Here is an 18,112-nt window from a genome sequence, read left to right as displayed (position 1 = left end):
AGCCAAGGGGGGTACCAGATGTTCCATATCCACAGCCAGTTTCTGGACAGACACAGAATTGGAGAGGAAGAGGACGAGAAGAAATAGAAGGAGGAGGAAGATTTCAGCTACACTTCCAGCAACTTTCAGAAGACTGTTATAATTGTGGACAGATTGGGTACTTTACCTGTGATGGAAATGCGTCAGGAGAAAACAACAGAGGAAGATAAAGGAGCAAGTGAAGATCACCTGTTAGTGCCTAGAAGATCCGGAAGGGGGGTGTCAGCTGAGAGCATCGATTAGAGAAGAAGAGAAAATAGCTAACAATTGAAGTAAAAACCGACCATTAGAAGTGATGGTGAATAGTGGAAAAACTTATCTGGGTTCAGCCTAAAGAGGTTAAACATCTCACTAATTGATAACTAATTAGGATAGGGATTTGAGGTAGTAAAACAGTTAATTACTCTTAAGGTACTAATATTAGAAGATACTGTTATTGCAGTGTTGGGAAGAGATGCATTGTTTAAATTGAATTGTACAATAAGATGTACACTAGACGACTGTCTATTAGACAATCTGTCTGAAAAGTTAAAAGGGGTGACTGTTTATTCTGGGTTACATTCTTACACTAAGAGATTTCAGGCTAGGCTAAAAGGTGTTTAGTCGTTTGCCAAGTCTGTGTGTAAAGAAGTCAAAAACAGGTGGGGACTTTCCCAATCACATATTCTAAAAATTGGTGGTAAAGGGATTTTGTGAATAAATCAGTGGAAAAAGTTTAAAGGTTAGGAGGAAACGATTAGATTAAAATAAGTTAGTAGAACTAGGTTGAAGGAACTCTAAGACAGTAAGCTAAGTTTCAAAGTTAGTAGTAAGAGAGAGAGAACAATGGTGAATGACACTTTAGAGTAGGAAGATCAAGGTAATTATAGGTGTATTTTTTATAATCAAAAGTTTGAAAGTCAGGGATTAGAGAAAGGACTGAGAGTGGGGAAAAAGTGACACTAGTGGTGATAGATGGAAGTACAAGCAAAGACAACTTTTCTTTGGGGAAAACTAGAAGTAACTAAGGACATTGACACTTCAGTCTATTAAAACAACAGTGAGAAGCAATTTAACTCTTTCAACATTGATAGTTATTAAAGCCATAAATATATCGCATTTGATTATAAGGGAACCAATAGCTCCAGTGCCAATTTTAGGGTTAGGATGGGGACGTTTCTTCCACATGGAGAGATAATTATGGAGAAGAAGTATACTTATCTAGTGCAAGCATTAGAAATTTGTTCCGGTTAAGAATTATTGGTTAAAAGGCTATGTAATTCATAAAGTAACGCTTATGATGGAAGATTTGAAATCTGTTGAAGTTTCACAGTCACCAAGGGAGTTCAGGAAGAATAGGTTACAGTAGCCACTCCAACAGTAGATAATACACAGAGGATATTGGTAACTTTCGCACTAGAAGTAATTAAGGTTAATACATCAACTACTTTAATGGTAACTTTGGAAGGGATTAATGATACGATGGCAATAAGCAAATGTAGGAAGTATGACACCGACAACAACTTTTCTGAAATTAAAGGGGGTAGCAAGACGAATAGGGTTAAAATAGGAGAGCAGATAGTGGTAGAGACAATATAGATTCATCTGAAATAGTGAAGGATACTATCATGGAGGACAGGATGAGGTCTTTGATTTTAATGACAGACAAGGAGAGGTATCTGATCAGTACCGCTCGTTAGGGGAGAGAGAAACTAAAGGGAGTGGTTTGATTCTTCTGTTGTGAAAATTAGAGATAGATGGGCAGGTTCCAGCAGCTCATTCTGTAAGATCAGTGAGGAATCTTGAGGGTCCATGTCTGTTGAGAATTCCAGCAACAAACATGTTAGAGACGGTCGTTCGACCTTTATCAAGGGTGTGTCAGTATTATGCTTTGTCATGACTGTGGTATCAACAACAATTAGTAACAGATAAAATAATGTCGTTGTCAAAACATTTGTTTAAGCCTAGGGTTAGGTGGTATTGGGTTAAGTGAATTAACTTGTGTAAATTTGTTAGATGTTAAGTAAAATCAGGTAACAGCAAAAACTGAAGCATTTGAGGTGTAACCATTGAGGGCTAAAAGTTTTTGTTCTAATAAAACATATGAGGTAAGGGGTATGTTTATGGGAATATCAGATTGTGATGTTATATGCATGACCTTAAGGGTAGCAATGAGAAATATGTTAATTTTTATGTACCAGGTAGTAGGAACAGCAGGACTTTGATGGTTAAAAGATTAGCTTTTGCCTGACAATGTGACTATGGGGAATTTTAGAGATATTTTGAGGGTTTGTGGTGATAAAGCATATATATTCTTACACTATGGATAGACAGGAGGTTGTTACATGTCAACGTTGAAGCTTCCATATGAGGTTTTTACCATTATAAGAGGGATAGCATCGGACACAGCTAAATCTAGGGTTAAAAGGGTGACATGGCTACATGTCATAGTCTTCAAGCCTATCATTGAAGGATGAATCTAAGGGAGAAGGGGGGACTTTTTCCATGGTATGGTGTAACATTTGGGAAGATCATATTGATAATATTAGGTATACTTTGAGTCCTGATAGTTCAGATAGTTCTATATGCATTGAAGAATATAAGGGATGCATTTGGGAGATCTGAGAAGACTTGGTTGCAAGATCAGTTAGGCCCAGTAGGGGCAGTGATGGGTCAGATTTTAGTTTCAGCTTTGATAACACTGTGTGATGTTTGTAATTTGTTACTGATCTTTGAGAAAGCTATGATATTGAGATAGGTTGGAGAGTGATGCCTGGAGACAACACTCAGATGCCGGTGTTGACTGTTCCTGATCTGGATAAAGATGGACAAGTGGAACTGATGGATAAATATCATTTTTGATTATTTGATCATTAAAAAAAAAAAATCAATATTAGGGTGATGTTGGTATGATTTATGAATCAAAGGGGGGAATGGGTTTATGTGATTCATACATCATTTATATATCATTTCTATATTCTTAGTTGATATTGATGTTCAATTTGAAAGTGTTTGTTTTGCAAAAGATACTGTTTGGTTTTTTCTTTTCTTCCAGAAGCATTTGGGGGAACATGTGGAGATTGAAATACTCAAAACAGGGACAATATGAAAGGACAATATGACTGGAGGAGATGAAACAAGGAGGGTGTGGCCGATTCCATCATCAACAAGTCCATTGGAAGAGGAGACTACGGGGAGATGAAGTGTAGTGGACTACATTCCAGTGTTTGCAATGAAATATAGACATGTGTAATACATAATTTGTGTCATATTCTTAGGGATTAATTTTTGTAGAAGGATATTTGATGTTATTGGATACATGTGAGGATCTTAGATGTTTTTGTTTATTTCGGTGAATGATTAGGGACAGGGATTTAGGCAGGGAGAGGTTCACTGTAAGGTCCAATGGGTTGACCAGCCTTACAATGGATGTTTTTGGATAGGATTTTGTTTGCAGGGGCTTACATGTGTATTTAATTGCATCATACTTTCAAATGCATTTACATGGGTTATGAGTTTATCTGGAGTACCGAAGGTGGTTGCCTGGGGCAGAGGGACCGTGAGAGAATTTTACTGTCTTGATTGATGGATGGAAGGTTGCCGGACAGTTTTTCGCTCTTACACTCCATAGAGATTTGTTCATATTTCATAGTAATGTATTCACACTTCATAAAGATAGTAATTTATTCACACTTCATAAACAGTTATTCATATTTCATAGAAAGGTATTTACACTCTAGAGGAGAATGTTTTTGGTTTAATGTTAAACCTACTCAATAAGATAAATTGTTACTAGTCATAATCCTATTCTGTTTGTTTTCGAGACTGGTCGTCTCGAAGGGGGGAATATCGTATATGAAGATTATGTCTTTGTTAAATGTTTTTCATGAAGAAATGGAATGTTGTTTATGTTAGTATATGTTTTAGTGTAACGTCACGTACAACAGACAGGAAGTGTGTTGTAGACAGGGGAGACTGGTGATTGGCCAGAAGAGGGAGCATCATTGTTTATAAATAGGGGCTAGACTACAGAAAGGGCAGAACGGCCATGGCAATCTGAGGAGCCGTTCTCCGGACACCGCGGGTCTGTACTTATGCTGTAACCTCGTGATTTTAATAAAAGCCTCTAACACGATGCAGCTTGAACGGACTCTTTGTTGACAGCAATAATGGCCACCATTCACCCGATACGACACCATGCTCAACCAACTGAGCTACACGGGGCCTCTTCACACAAACCTCAGCTGATAACATGTTATATTCATGCAATATCATGATACAGTGCTCAGAATTGGCCATGGACCTATAGCATGTTCAGTTTGAGGAAAATATCAAGGGGACATGTAGGCTACAGCAAATAATCTACAGAATATCAATTGAAGTGATACAACCTCTCTTTTTTACTATCAGATAACACTGATGTCCATAATATATCTGCAGTAATAGTCGAATGATAGGGTTTCACAGTATTACTTACCCACCAGTGTTGTGATTGGCTGTCATATTCGCCTATTGATTTCTCCCGCCGGAGCGGCATCTGTTGTCAAAATGGGAACGCTGTTCTGACTTTGTGGCTGTGTGATCTAGTGGAAATAGCTCTGTCATTTCCTGGTTGCTAAAATGTTACACTTTTCAGTTTATGCATTGAATAGTGTAGGGAATCATTGTATCATCTAAATCGCTGAGAAATATTGTTTTTACAGCTGTTTGAAGCTGGTGGACCAAAACTGAAAGTAAAAAACTCAAGCGTGAGTCTCTGCCAATTGAATGCGGGGAAGGGGGAGATTTGTTTTCAATGCAGTTGTCACGAACGTTGAGAGACGGGTCAGACCAAGGTGCAGCGTGAAAAGCGTACATATTTATTCAACTCAATAAACAAACAAAACAAGAATCAGCGTAACGTGAGGTCCTCAGGCTATACACATACAAGCCTAAACACGGAACAAGATCCCACAACTACGGTAGGCAAACAGGCTACTTAAGTATGATCCCCAATCAGAGACAACGAGCGACAGCTGCCTCTGATTGGGAATCACACCCGGCCAAACCTACTAAAGACAACGGTTGGCTTTAGTTGGTTTGGTCAGGGCGTGAGGATCTATGTTAGAATTTCTATGTTTAGGATCTAGATGTGTATTTCTAGGTTTGGCCGGGTGTGATTCCCAATCAGAGGCAGCTGTCGCTCGTTGTCTCTGATTGGGGATCATACTTAAGTAGCCTGTTTGCCTACCGTAGTTGTGGGATCTTGTTCCTCTCCCAACCTCTCTGTCGGGAGAGGTTGTCGGGAGAGGTTGTGTTTTTCTCTAGCTGGAGGTAAGCAGGAGGTAAGCTTCTCATATGGTGTTGAGTAAAGCTTAACCATGTATTAGATCGTAGGTAGGTAGTTAGCTGTAGTTAGGTATCGTACTTATTATAGGTTAATATTGTTGTTATTGTAGGTTTCCGTAGGTAATTGTAGGTTAGTATCGAAGCACGAGGCTAGCTAGCTCGTGGAGGTAAGCAGGAGGTAAGCTTCTCATATGGTGTTGAGTAAAGCTTAACCATGTATTAGATCGTAGGTAGGTAGTTAGCTGTAGTTAGGTATCGTATTTATTATAGGTTAGTATTGTTGTTATTGTAGGTTTCCGTAGGTAATTGTAGGTTAGTATCGAAGCACGAGGCTAGCTAGCTAGCGGGTAGCTACTGGTAACGATTAGCAACGCTGGAGAGCTGTTTCCAATGTTAATGTGCTGCTAGCCAACGTTTAATTTTTTGCTGCGTTATGCGTTATGAAAGGAACTAGACACGGACATGAATTATCTGTTTAGTGTGCTAACACACTCTTGGCAGTTTGTTGTAACCAAGTATTGGTGCTAAATTGTGTGTTAATGGATGCTAGCTTGCTAGTTAGCTACGGCGTCATAGCTAGGCATCGTGGGTTGTTGTGGGTAGTTACTGTGTCTTGGCAGTGTCTTCGGCCGTGCCGGCTGTAGCACGAAGCGAGCTAACTAGCTGTTTTTCGAACAGAGTCAGAGTCAACACAGTAGCCATTGTGTGCCGGGTGTAGCACGAATCTAGCTAGCTAGCCGTTCTTCAAACAAAGTCAACACAGTGGCCATTGCTAGCTACCCAACACGACCAGTTAACTGTACTGTAGTAGCTAACTACAATATACTTGTCCTAGCTAGCCAACGTTTAATCATTGCTGCGTCATGAAAGGAACTTGACACAGACACGAATGATCTGTTTAGTGTGTTATCACACTAATGGTGGTTTGTTGTGACCAAGTGTTGGTGCTAAACGGTGTGTTATTGTTATTGGATGCTAGCTTGCTAGTTAGCTATGGTGTCATAGTTAGCTAGCTGAATAAAGTGGGTTGAGTCTATTCCTTTAAACATTGAACCGCTGTGGTTCACAACAATTCTGATTTCTAAAGGTGGAAGTTGGGAGAGTTTTTGTTCGGGTGGTTCAGTGAAACAATTTTAGTTTCTGAGGTAGAAGTTTTTGGTGAGGGAGGCCCTGCTCTCTCCTCTCCCAGATGCTTAGCTCATTTCATTCCGATCTCCTCTGCATTTTTGTAGCCATTTGCTACAGCCTGTCAACTATGCCTCTGCCTATCCCTGTTCTCTCCTCTCTGCACAGGCTACACAAACGCACCACACCGCGTGGCTGCTGCCTCTCTAACCTGGTGGTCCCTGCACGCACCACCCACGTGGAGTTCCAGGTCGCAGGCAGCCTCTGGAACTGCCGTTCTGCTGCCAACAAAGCTGACTTCATCCCAGCCTATGCCAACCTCCAGTCCCTCGACTTCCTGGCGCTGACGGAAACATGGATCACCACTGAAAACACTGCTACTCCTACTGCTCTCTCCTCGTCTGACCATGTGTTCTCGCATACCCCGAGAGCATCTGGTCAGAGGGGGTGGTGGTACAGGAATCCTCATCTCTCCCAAGTGGACATTCTCAGTTTTTCCCCTAACCCATCTGTCTATCTCCTCATTTGAATTCCATGCTGTCACAGTCACTAGCCCATTTAAGCTTAATATCCTTGTCATCTATCGCCCTCCAGGTTCCCTTGGAGAGTTCATCAATGAGCTTGACGCCTTGATAAGTTCCTTCCCTGAGGATGGCTCACCCCTCACAGTTTTGGGGGATTTCAACCTCCCTATGTCCACATTTGACTCATTTCTCTCTGCCTCCTTCTTTCCACTCCTCTCCTCTTTTGACCTCACCCTCTCACCGTCCCCCCTACTCACAAGGCAGGCAATACGCTTGACCTCATCTTCACTAGATGCTGCTCCTCTACTAATCTCACTGCAACTCCCCTCCATGTCTCCGACCACTACTTTGTTTCCTTTTCTCTCGCTCTCCTCCCACACTACTCACTCTGCCCCTACACAGATGGTAATGCGCCGCCGCAACCTTCGTCTCTCTCTCCCACTACTCTCTCCTCTTCCATCCTATCATCTCTTCCCTCTGCTCAATCCTTCTCCCTCCAATCTCCTGATTCTGCCTCCTCAACCCTCCTCTCCTCCCCTTTCTGCATCCTTTGACTCTCTGTGTCCCCTATCCTCCCGGCCGGCTCGGTCCTCCCCTCCAGCTCCGTGGCTTGATGACTCATTGCGAGCTCACAGAACAGAGCTCCGGGCAGCGGAGCGGAAATGGAAGAAAACTAAACTCCCTGCCGACCTGGCATCTTTTCACTCCCTCCTCTCTACATTTTCTTCATCTGTTTCTGCTGCTAAGGCCACCTTCTACCACTCTAAATTCCAAGCATCTGCCTCTAACCCTAGGAAGCTCTTTGCCACATTTTCCTCCCTCCTGAATCCTCCCCCCCCCCTCTCTCTCTGTGGATGACTTCGTCAACCACTTTGAAAAGAAGGTTGACGACATCCGATCCTCGTTTGTTAAGTCTAATGACACTGCTGGTCCTGCTCACACTGCCCTACCCTATGCTTTGACTTCTTTCTCCCCTCTCTCTCCAGATAAAATCCTGCGACTTGTGACTGCAGGCCGCCCAACAACCTGCCCGCTTGACCCCATCCCCTCCTCCCTTCTCCAGACCATCTCCGGTGACCTTCTCCCCTACCTCACCTCGCTGATCAACTCATCCTTGACCGCTGGCCATGTCCCTTCCGTCTTCAAGAGAGCGAGAGTTGCTCCCCTTCTCAAAAAACCAACACTCGACCCCACTGATGTCAACAACTACAGACCAGTATCCCTTCTTTCTTTTCTTTCCAAAACTATTGAGCGTGCCGTCTTTAGCCAACTCTCTTGCTATCTCTCTCAGAATGACCTTCTTGATCCAAACCAATCAGGTTTCAGGACTGGTCATTCAACTGAGACTGCTCTTCTCTGTGTCACGGAGACTCTCCGCACTGCTAAAGCTAACTCTCTCTCCTCTGCTCTTGTCCTTCTAGACCTGTCTGCTGCCTTTGATACTGTGAACCATCAGATCCTCCTCTCCACCCTCTCCGAGCTGGGCATCTCCGGCGCGGCTCACTCCCTGGATTGCGTCCTACCTGACCGGTCGCTCCTACCAAGTGGCGTGGCGAGAAGCTGTCTCCGCACCACGTGCTCTCACCACTGGTGTCCCCCAGGGCTCAGTTCTAGGCCCTCTCCTTTTCTCCCTATACACCAAGTCACTTGGCTCTGTCATATCCTCACATGGCCTTTCCTATCATTGCTACGCTGACGATACACAACTAATCTTCTCCTTTCCCCTTTCTGATAACCAGGTGGCGAATCGCATCTCTGCATGTCTGGCAGACATATCAGTATGGATGACGGATCACCACCTCAAGCTGAACCCTGGCAAGACAGAGCTGCTCTTCCTCCCGGGGAAGGACTGCCCGTTCCGTGATCTCGCCATCACGGTTGACAACTCCGCTGTGTCCTCCTCCCAGAGTGCGAAGAGCCTAGGCGTGACCCTGGACAACACCCTGTCGTTCTCCGCCAACATCAAGGCGGTGACCCGCTCCTGCAGGTTCATGCTCTACAACATTCGGAGAGTACGACCCTGCCTTACACAGGAAGCGGCACAGGTCCTAATCCAGGCACTTGTCATCTCCCGTCTGGACTACTGCAACTCGCTGTTGGCTGGCCTCCCTGCCTGTGCCATTAAACCCCTACAACTCATCCAGAATGCCGCAGCCCGTCTGGTGTTCAACCTTCCCAAGTTCTCTCACGTCACCCCCCTCCTCCGCACACTCCACTGGCTTCCAGTTGAAGCTCGCATCCGCTACAAGACCATGGTGCTTGCCTATGGAGCAGTGAGGGGAACGGCACCTCTGTACCTTCAGGCTCTGATCAGTCCCTACACCCAAACGAGGGCATTGCGTTCATCCACCTCTGGCCTGCTGGCTCCCTTCCTCTGCGGAAGCATAGCTCCCGCTCAGCCCAGTCAAAACTGTTCGCTGCTCTGGCACCCCAATGGTGGAACAAGCTCCCTCACGACGCCAGGACAGCGGAGTCACTCACCACCTTCCGGAGACATTTGAAACCCCACCTCTTTAAGGAATACCTGGGATAGGATAAAGTAATCCTTCTAACCCCCCAAATTGTAAAGTGGTTATCCCACTGGCTATAGGGTGAACGCACCAATTTGTGAGTCGCTCTGGCTAAGAGCGTCTGCTAAATGACGTTAATGTGCCCTTGAGCAAGGCACTTAACCCTAATTGCTCCTGTAAGTCGCTCTGGATAAGAGCGTCTGCTAAATGACTAAAATGTAAATGTAAATGTTTAGGCTTGTATGTGTATAGCCTGAGGACCTCAGGGCGTGACAGCAGTCTAGTGCTAGAGAATTGCAAGATATTTCACATCGATTTAAATGGTACAATTATTCCCTACACTGTTCAGTGCTTGTGTTCTCACATAAACTGAAATTGAGCAAACAGTGTAGAATTTAACTACAGGATATGACAGAGCCATTTCCACTAGATAACACAGCGACAAAGTCAGAACAGCTTTCCCATTTTGACCACAGATGCCACCCTGGCGGGAGAAATCAATAGGCAAATATCACAATCAATCACAACACTGGCAGGTAAGTAATACTGTGAAACACTATCATTCCACTATTACTGTAGATATATTATGGACATTTTCTGAAATCACAATGCAAGAAAAAATCCTTTACAGGGAAAATTCAGTCTTTTTTTTCATTAGTCCACTGTTGATACAGTTCCAAAATGTTTTGCCTGTAAGCAGTCAAGTTTTCAAGATATTGGACTTTCAAGAAGCAAAGTGTCACTGGCCACATCATCATGATGATGCAAAATGACTTGACTGCTGACACCCAAACATTTTGGGACTGTATCAACAGTGTACTAATGAAAACAATACCAAAATATAGTTTTTTGGGTGGATTTTCCCTTTTATGACAGCAACTCCCGAAAAAATTTGAATAAACAATATGAAATTCACTGACTTGGCAGCCAAGAAAGGGACAAATCTGTCATTGTTAGAATCTGTATCGTCCATCATACTATGAATAACCAACATCAAACGGAGGCAGCTAGTACTAAAAGGGCTGAATGGTATCCATCGCAGATAACTGATGTGGAAAAACATGGCAACAGCCTTTCAAGTGCACTTTAAAGGCTGAGACTTAGATGTGCCTGAAGGGTGTTTTTGCCTTGTATGAATACAAAGAAAGACAAACATTTGTCTCTCTCTCTCTCTCTCTCTCTCTCTCTCTCTCTCTCTCTCTCTCTCTCTCTCTCTCTCTCTCTCTCTCTCTCTCTCTCTCTCTCTCTCTCTCTCATCCATTCATCCCTCCCCCCTTTTCTCTCTGGGTGAGGGTTGGGAGGAAGCGGTCAAACTGTGGGTGCAAGCCTGGGTCCTGGGTCCTGCAGAGCTGAGGCAGGGGGTTTGATGTCTTCAAAGCCAAATGTCAACACACACCTTAGTATGTTTGGCTCCCCTCGCCCTGCTCCCCTGCTCCAAGCTGCCTGGGCTTTGAAAGCCCAGCTGGGAGCGGCTCATGTTACAGCCCAGTCTCTCTGCCTGATGGGAACCCCAGACCTAACCACTCCTCCACTGGCCTCCCTCCCTCTCATCCAAGATTCAACAGTATTCACATTATTACTGTTACTGTTTTTACTATTACTATTCAAGCCATTTGAAGTTGGGGGTTTTCAGCGGTGTTAGAGCTCTAGTAGAGAGAAAACACACTTTAAGGACCACCTGATCTTAACTGTGTGATCTGTCAGGCTTTTTCATTGCCCTTATGATGGGAGGGAATCAACAGGCATTCCTCTCACACAGTGCTTGGCTTGGCAGCTTTAGGGCTGCTGCTTGCTGATGTAGGGAAATGGAAAGAAAAGAGGGCCCTGGCCACTGGGCTCAACACTGCTATGAATGTGAAAAGCATTAACCCCGGTGTCTTGACCTCACTAACCGCCTATATACACATTAACAGATCGAAGACTCAGGCGGTCCGGAGAGTACAAAGGAGAGGAAGTTAAATACAAGTAAAGGGTGTCTCACTCTCTCTCTCTCTGAGCTCATTAAAAAACCGAAACGCCACGGTCGGGACCTGACCCCTAACAGGTGACAGAAACAAACATGGAGTGAGTAAATTAAGACATTACCAAGTCTGCTTTTCCCATGATTCAGCTGTGTTGTCTTGCCCCCGAGGCCCCCAAACACACCCCATGCCACCAGACAGTGCAGCATTCTTCAAGGCATCTTGGGATTTCCCATCTTCCTCCCTTCCCTTCCCGCTTCGCACAAGCGAGGGGAAAACTAGTGACCCGCTAGTTGCCAACAACAACATCAGCCGAGAGGCATACGTCTAATGCATTAGCTACACTGACGCAAAGAAAACAGAAAGCACTCCCTAATTCAAAATGGCATGAGTGAGCATGTAGGATTTTCTTTTACCAATATCAAAATGGTGGTTTATTTCCTATTTGGCTTTTCTATCATCATAGCGATCCCTTTAAAGCCCAAGTAAGGTAAAACCAAATATCTTCCTCGAAGTGATGAGTTAGTACTCAAACACCTGTCTGCTTTGCTTTCTCTCATGGAAAAATTGGAAGCAAGAAACATTTACCTTGAGCTTATTGGATTATAAGAATTCTTAAGCATGCCCATATGACTAATTACAGAGTTTCAGTTTGGAGCTTCAATTCCACTATAGAAACTACAATCAATGTTTGGACAGGCAAATAGAAGCTTGCATTGAATTAATTAAATTCCACCATATTTTGCGGCATTTCTCATAACACCAGTTGCTGTAGCTAAAATAAACAGATACACATTTTCCACTTGCTGCCATTGCTCTCCCACTGCCCATGGCAGGCAGTAGCCCCCACACAAACTACTCCCTGTCTGTCTGTCTGGTCGTGGTGCGGTTGCCAAACCCTGTTCCTATGCTCTGACTGCTGGGAGAGAGGAGATGAGGGGAAAAGATTACATTTGCATTTAATGGTGGTTTGCCAAAAATATTTGTGAAATGCTTAAAGAATCTGAGCTCCATGTTACCGATTTAAATAAAACATTAAAAAGCCAAAATAGAAATCTCTGTAAAAGTGTTTGTTCCCATTTGTCTCATTGAACAGTTAGTGATGTTGAACAGTCACGATATAGCTGATTAAGCCCCCTTGAGCTTTCTGATGAGCTACAGCCAGCAGCAAATGGGGACATTATAAGGTGATTAGACAAAGTAAAACCCCATCTGCAACGACTTACTGTTCAACCATCCCCATTTAGCTATACACTTAACCCAGGGTTCAGCCTTGCACTGGGCCAGTGTTGGCCAAAACACTACTGATTCAGTTCAATCTACAGGGAATAAAGCTAAAGTTTGGTTACACTTTATAATAGCCAAGTACCTCAACTCCACAATGCTTTCATCCATGTATTTGAGCGCAGACTAGAGTTTTTTAAATTAACTTCTGACTCCTTTGAGTTGCTATGCAGTCGATACTTCAAAAATGTTAATTCTTAAATCCTTTCCGTGTACCTATGTTTGTCCTCTGTTGTTGTGTGCCTTTCTTTGTTTGCTGAAATCCATACTTTTCAATAAAACGTTAATCAAATACAACTACAGACTGTTTCCTCATTGCTGTTGCTCTAAGATGTGCCAATTGAATCTCAACAAGGAAACAGTCAGTGGTTGTATTTGATTTCCTTTTTTGTATGGATGACAGGCCGTCATTGTAAATAAGAATGTGTTCTTAATTGACTCGCCTGGATAAAAAAGGTTCATTAAAAAAATAGCGACTCGAAGGTCTAAAAAACTCTAGCCTGCACTCAACTCTGTGGATGAAATCATTGTGGAGTTGAGGCACTTGGCTAGCTTTATAACAAATTTTAATGAATAACCCATAATAAATACTTACAAATGCTTTATAAATTATACTTATTAATTAATAGGATTATAAAGTGTTACCTAAAGTCCTGCCTGTTTAAACTAATGCTATTTTGGCTATGATAGTCTTAAGGTATTCAAGCACTGAGAGCAGGCCTGGACTCTGGCCTGGTCCTATAGTGTCCGTATGTGCTGTAGCCAACTCTTTTATCGGTATGACAATAATATGACAACGATAGAAGTGTTGGTTACAGCACATACAGTATGGGACCAGGCCACAGCCTTATTGAGATCTAAATATAAAAATCTGGATAGGCTACTGAGAGTTGGGTCCATAATCATAAATTGTCTCAGAGTAGGAGTGCTGATCTAGGATCAGGTTCCTCCTGTCCATATAATCTTATTCATTATGACCTAAAAGGCAAAACGGATCTTATATCAGCACTTCTACTCTGAGACACCTTGTGAATACGGGCCCTGATTGTAAGCTAAGAGGAAAGTCCTTCTGGTCTGGAGATGCTGGAACTCCAGTCAGAGTCACAGTGAGAATGGAATCTGGCTTGGCCAGTAATTGCCAGTGTGCTTCCACCATTTCCTCCTTGCGGTCACTCCCCTCAAACCACATCTTTAGACAGCTAAACACTGTTGGTTTGTTGACAGGCGTTTTCTGTGGACAGGTACAAACACAGAGTGGGCAAAATTTACCCTCCTCCTCATAAGAAAAAAGATATGCAGTACCAGTCAAGTTTGGACACACCTACTCATTAAAGGGTTTTTCTTTATTTTTACTATTTTCTACATTGTAGAGTAATAGTGAAGACATCAAAACTATGAAATAACACATATGGAATCATGTAGTAACCAAAAAAAGTGTTAAATCAAAATATATTATGTTTGAGATTCTTCAAAGTAGCCACCCTTTGCCTTGATGACAGCTTTGCACACTCTTGGCATTCTCTCAACCAGCTTCATGGGGTAGTCACCTGGAATTCATTTCAATTAACAGGTGTGCCTTGTTAAAAGTTAATTTGTGGAATTTCTTTCCTTCTTAATGCGTTTGAACCAATCAGTTGTGCTGTGACAAGGTAGGGGTGGTATACAGAAGATAGCCCTATATAGTAAAAGACCAAGTCCATATTATGCCAAGAACAGCTCAAATAAGCAAAGAGAAATGACAGTCCATCATTACTTTAAGACATGAAGGTCAGTCAATACGGAACATTTCAAGAACTTTGAAAGTTTCTTCAAGTGCAGTCGCAAAACCCATCAAGCGCTATGATGAAACTGGCTCTCATGAGGACCGCCACAGGAAAGGAAGACCAAGAGTTACCTCTGCTGCAGAGGATAAGTTCATTAGAGTTAACTGCACCTCAGATTGCAGCCCAAATAAATGCTTCACAGAGTTCAAGTAACAGACACATCTCAACATCAACTGTTCAGAGGAGACTGTGTGAATCAGGCCTTCATGGTCGAATTGCTGCAAAGAAACCACTACTAAAGGACACAAATAATAAGAAGAGACCTGCTTGGGCCAAGAAACACGAGCAATGGACATTAGACCGGTGGAAATCTGTCCTTTGGTCTGATGATCCAAATTTGAGATTTCTGGTTCCAACCGCCGTGTCTTTGTGAGACGCAGAGTAGGTGAACAGATGATCTCCGCATGTGTGGTTCCCACCGTGAAGCATGGAGGAGGAGGTGTGAGTGTGTGGGGGTGCTTTGCTGGTGACACTGTCAGTGATTTATTTAGAATTCAAGGGACACTTAACCAGCATGGCTACCACAGCATTCTGCAGACATACGCCATCCCATCTGGTTTGCGCTTAGTGGGACTATCATTTGTTTTTCAACAGGACAATGACCCAAAACACACCTCCAGGCTGTGTAAGGGCTATTTGACCAAGGAGAGTGATGGAGTGCTACATCAGATGACCTGGCCTCCACAATCACCCGACCTCAACCCAATTGAGATGGTTTGGGAGGAATCGGACCGCAGAGTGAAGGAAAAGCAGTCAACAAGTGCTCAGCATATGTGGGAACTCCTTCAAGACTGTTGGAAAAGCATTCCAGGTGAAGCTAGTTGAGAGAATGCCAAGAGTGTGCAAAGCTGTCATCGATGCAAAGGGTGGCTATTTGAAGAATCTCAAATATAAAATATATTTTGATTTGTTTAACACTTTTTTGGTTACTACATGATTCCATATGTGTTATTTCATAGCTTTGATGTCTTCACTATTATTCTACAAGGTAGAAAATAGTAAAAATGAAGAAAAACCCTTGAATGAGTAGGTGTGTCCAAACTTTTGACTGGTACTGTATATTTCTGCATTTGCAAGGCAATAGAGAGACGGAGAAGTTTGTTGACAGAACCTCTACTGACCTGTGATAACATTATCAGAGACTATTTTAAACAAACAGTTGTGGGGTAAGAAGTGGCCATAGATGTCCCATGGGACACAGTCAACTCAGTTATTGACCCCGTAGAACTTGAATACATACGTCTTCAACCCAGACTAATAAATTCCACCTCTTTTCCACCTCCATGTATTATAAATTTCAACAGGTCAAAGGATTAATAATTTCAAACTGTCAAGGGATAAAAAAATGACTGGTCTCTGAAATGCATATCAAATCACATTTTATTTGTCACATACACAGTTTACAGAAGGTATAAAAGGTGCAGCAAAATGCTTGTGTACTAGCTCCCTCTACATTGCAGTACAATAATCAATATAAATAATAACACTATACTGTATATCATAACACTATATATTGTAGTCGTTATGTCAAGTCACCAGCAGACCACAGACTATTAGGCCTTGGACCAGAATACTTATTAGGGTCTTTGAGTATGAAGTCTTTCTTGGAATGACTTATTAACTCCCCTTTGAAACTATTTGACAGTTCACCGACCTAGTGTTTTTGAATCTGGTGAGGTATCACTCACTCCAAGCTCAGTGAGTGAGTGAGTGAGTGAGAGAGATGGCACTCAGTACATTAGCTGAACATATGGCTGACCTTCTCACAACTTTCCTTTAATTACACACACCACACTCACACATACACACACTGAAATATAATATGCCAGATGTCACTTCAAAACAACTCCTGGCTTGATCGTGAGACATTACGGAAAATATTAAAACATGCCAAATGAGTGCAACATAAATGGGCGGACACCAAAGAAATATAGCCCTCTTGGAGCAATTGATCAATTGGCTTTTCCCCTTTGCCAGCAGAATATATTGTTGTACTGTTGGTGTGGTATTAAAAATCGACTAAGGGGAAATGGAAAAAGGAGTCAACCGAAAATGACAATAAAAAGAAGAAAACAAAGAAATGTAAAAGGAAATTAAACAAACCTTTGAATCATCTTTATGTTGACTGACATTGCTCTGATATTGGATTGCTTGGATTAATGATTATTATTAGACTGACATTTGCATGAGCAGTTTCTGCCCTTGACATAATGATAGGATAAACACTCTAGCTAGTCTATGATGACAATAAATAAACCAAAATGTCATATAACATTATGGCGCTGTGTTAATCAACATGAATACAATAATCAATAAAAACACAATACAACAAACATTAATTTGCATAACCAGATTTTATGCTAATGTTAAAACGGTGGCCTATTTACATTAGAAAAATGAACTGCAATGTCAGACAATGTAACCTAATAATATAGCCTAATTTATTGTCATATCTATAGAATGAAAAGTCCAGAAACACTCACCTAAAAACAAGCAGAAGAGATCCACACCGACCAGGAACTTTCTCCTGCTGTTGTCTTTACTGTTGTTGTTATTCACGGTAGAACTTCGTCCGTTCCTTGTCTCTGGTGCCATTGTCTTCTCATATATTAAACAACGTTGCATTTATAGGCCCCTGAATGATTTTCCAAATATACAAGTAAAGAGTGGCGAAGTTGCAGCTGCAGCCCCGTTAACTTCTCGTAAATTGAACTAGAAAGCGAAGCGGAGTGAGTTCTATAGTTAGTTTACCATCAGCTGAGAGATTATTCTGAATAGTTTTCTATATATTGGGCTGATACATTCAATTGAGATGTTACGATTTTTCTGACAGAACGTTGCCTTTAAGTTAACTGCAAGGGTTTATTTCGTTCCCGTTTATTCTGCTCCCCCGGTGACTTTCGTGGTTGACTGTTGAGCAATTTCTAAGTAACTTCTAATAATCCTTGAGGAGCACGGAAGATTAGTTGCGCTCCCACCTCCCGTGTCCGCCTCCTAAAGACCCTCCTCCCCCTATAGATACAAGCATGAAATTTGGTAGAGATGCTCTTTGGGATGTTTTAATTGATATTAGAAGGGATGGCCAACAATTGGGGCATGGCACCCCTATTCTTTTATTTATTTTTACATAATCCAATATGGCTACCAATAAGGAATCAGATTTTGGAAAGGTGATATTACTATTTAATTTTTGTTGCCATATATAATAAACAATCTTGTGTATTTGTGAGTAGTAGACCAGCCTTTAACAATATGCCATTATATTTCATAAGCAACCAGCCTAAAGTGGCAGAAATGTCCTGGAAACACCAGAAATCAAACTGTAGGCTAAACCACTCAAATTTTGTTGAACTACTACATGAATTACCCCAACAAATGTCTTTAAAAGATGAAAAACACCATGTTATCAAGTTTACAAATTTTCCACACACCCTAGGAGTTACATTATGTAGCTCATTTATTGAGAACATGTGTAATTTACAATTTATGTAATATCACCTTGATATGAACCATTACACAGCGGATTAAAGCATCACATT

At 42.2% G+C, this 18,112-nt stretch overlaps 1 protein-coding gene across 1 annotated transcript in view; it reads right to left on the bottom strand.

Moving 5' to 3' along the window:
- Positions 1 to 17,496, bottom strand: part of LOC121581077 (phospholipid phosphatase 3) — a 29,297-nt gene extending 11,801 nt beyond the window's left edge. The window contains exon 1 of the mRNA XM_041896450.1: positions 17,057 to 17,496. Coding sequence (XP_041752384.1) covers positions 17,057 to 17,198 — 142 coding nt within the window. The 5' untranslated portion in view covers positions 17,199 to 17,496. The remainder of the gene's footprint in view (positions 1 to 17,056) is intronic.
- Positions 17,497 to 18,112: the final 616 nt, after the last annotated feature.

Source organism: Coregonus clupeaformis, chromosome 14, assembly GCF_020615455.1.
Source record: "Coregonus clupeaformis isolate EN_2021a chromosome 14, ASM2061545v1, whole genome shotgun sequence".
Taxonomy (NCBI): domain Eukaryota; kingdom Metazoa; phylum Chordata; class Actinopteri; order Salmoniformes; family Salmonidae; genus Coregonus; species Coregonus clupeaformis.
The sequence above is the reverse complement of the archived record's forward strand: the minus strand, read 5'-3'. Positions and strand labels throughout refer to the sequence as shown.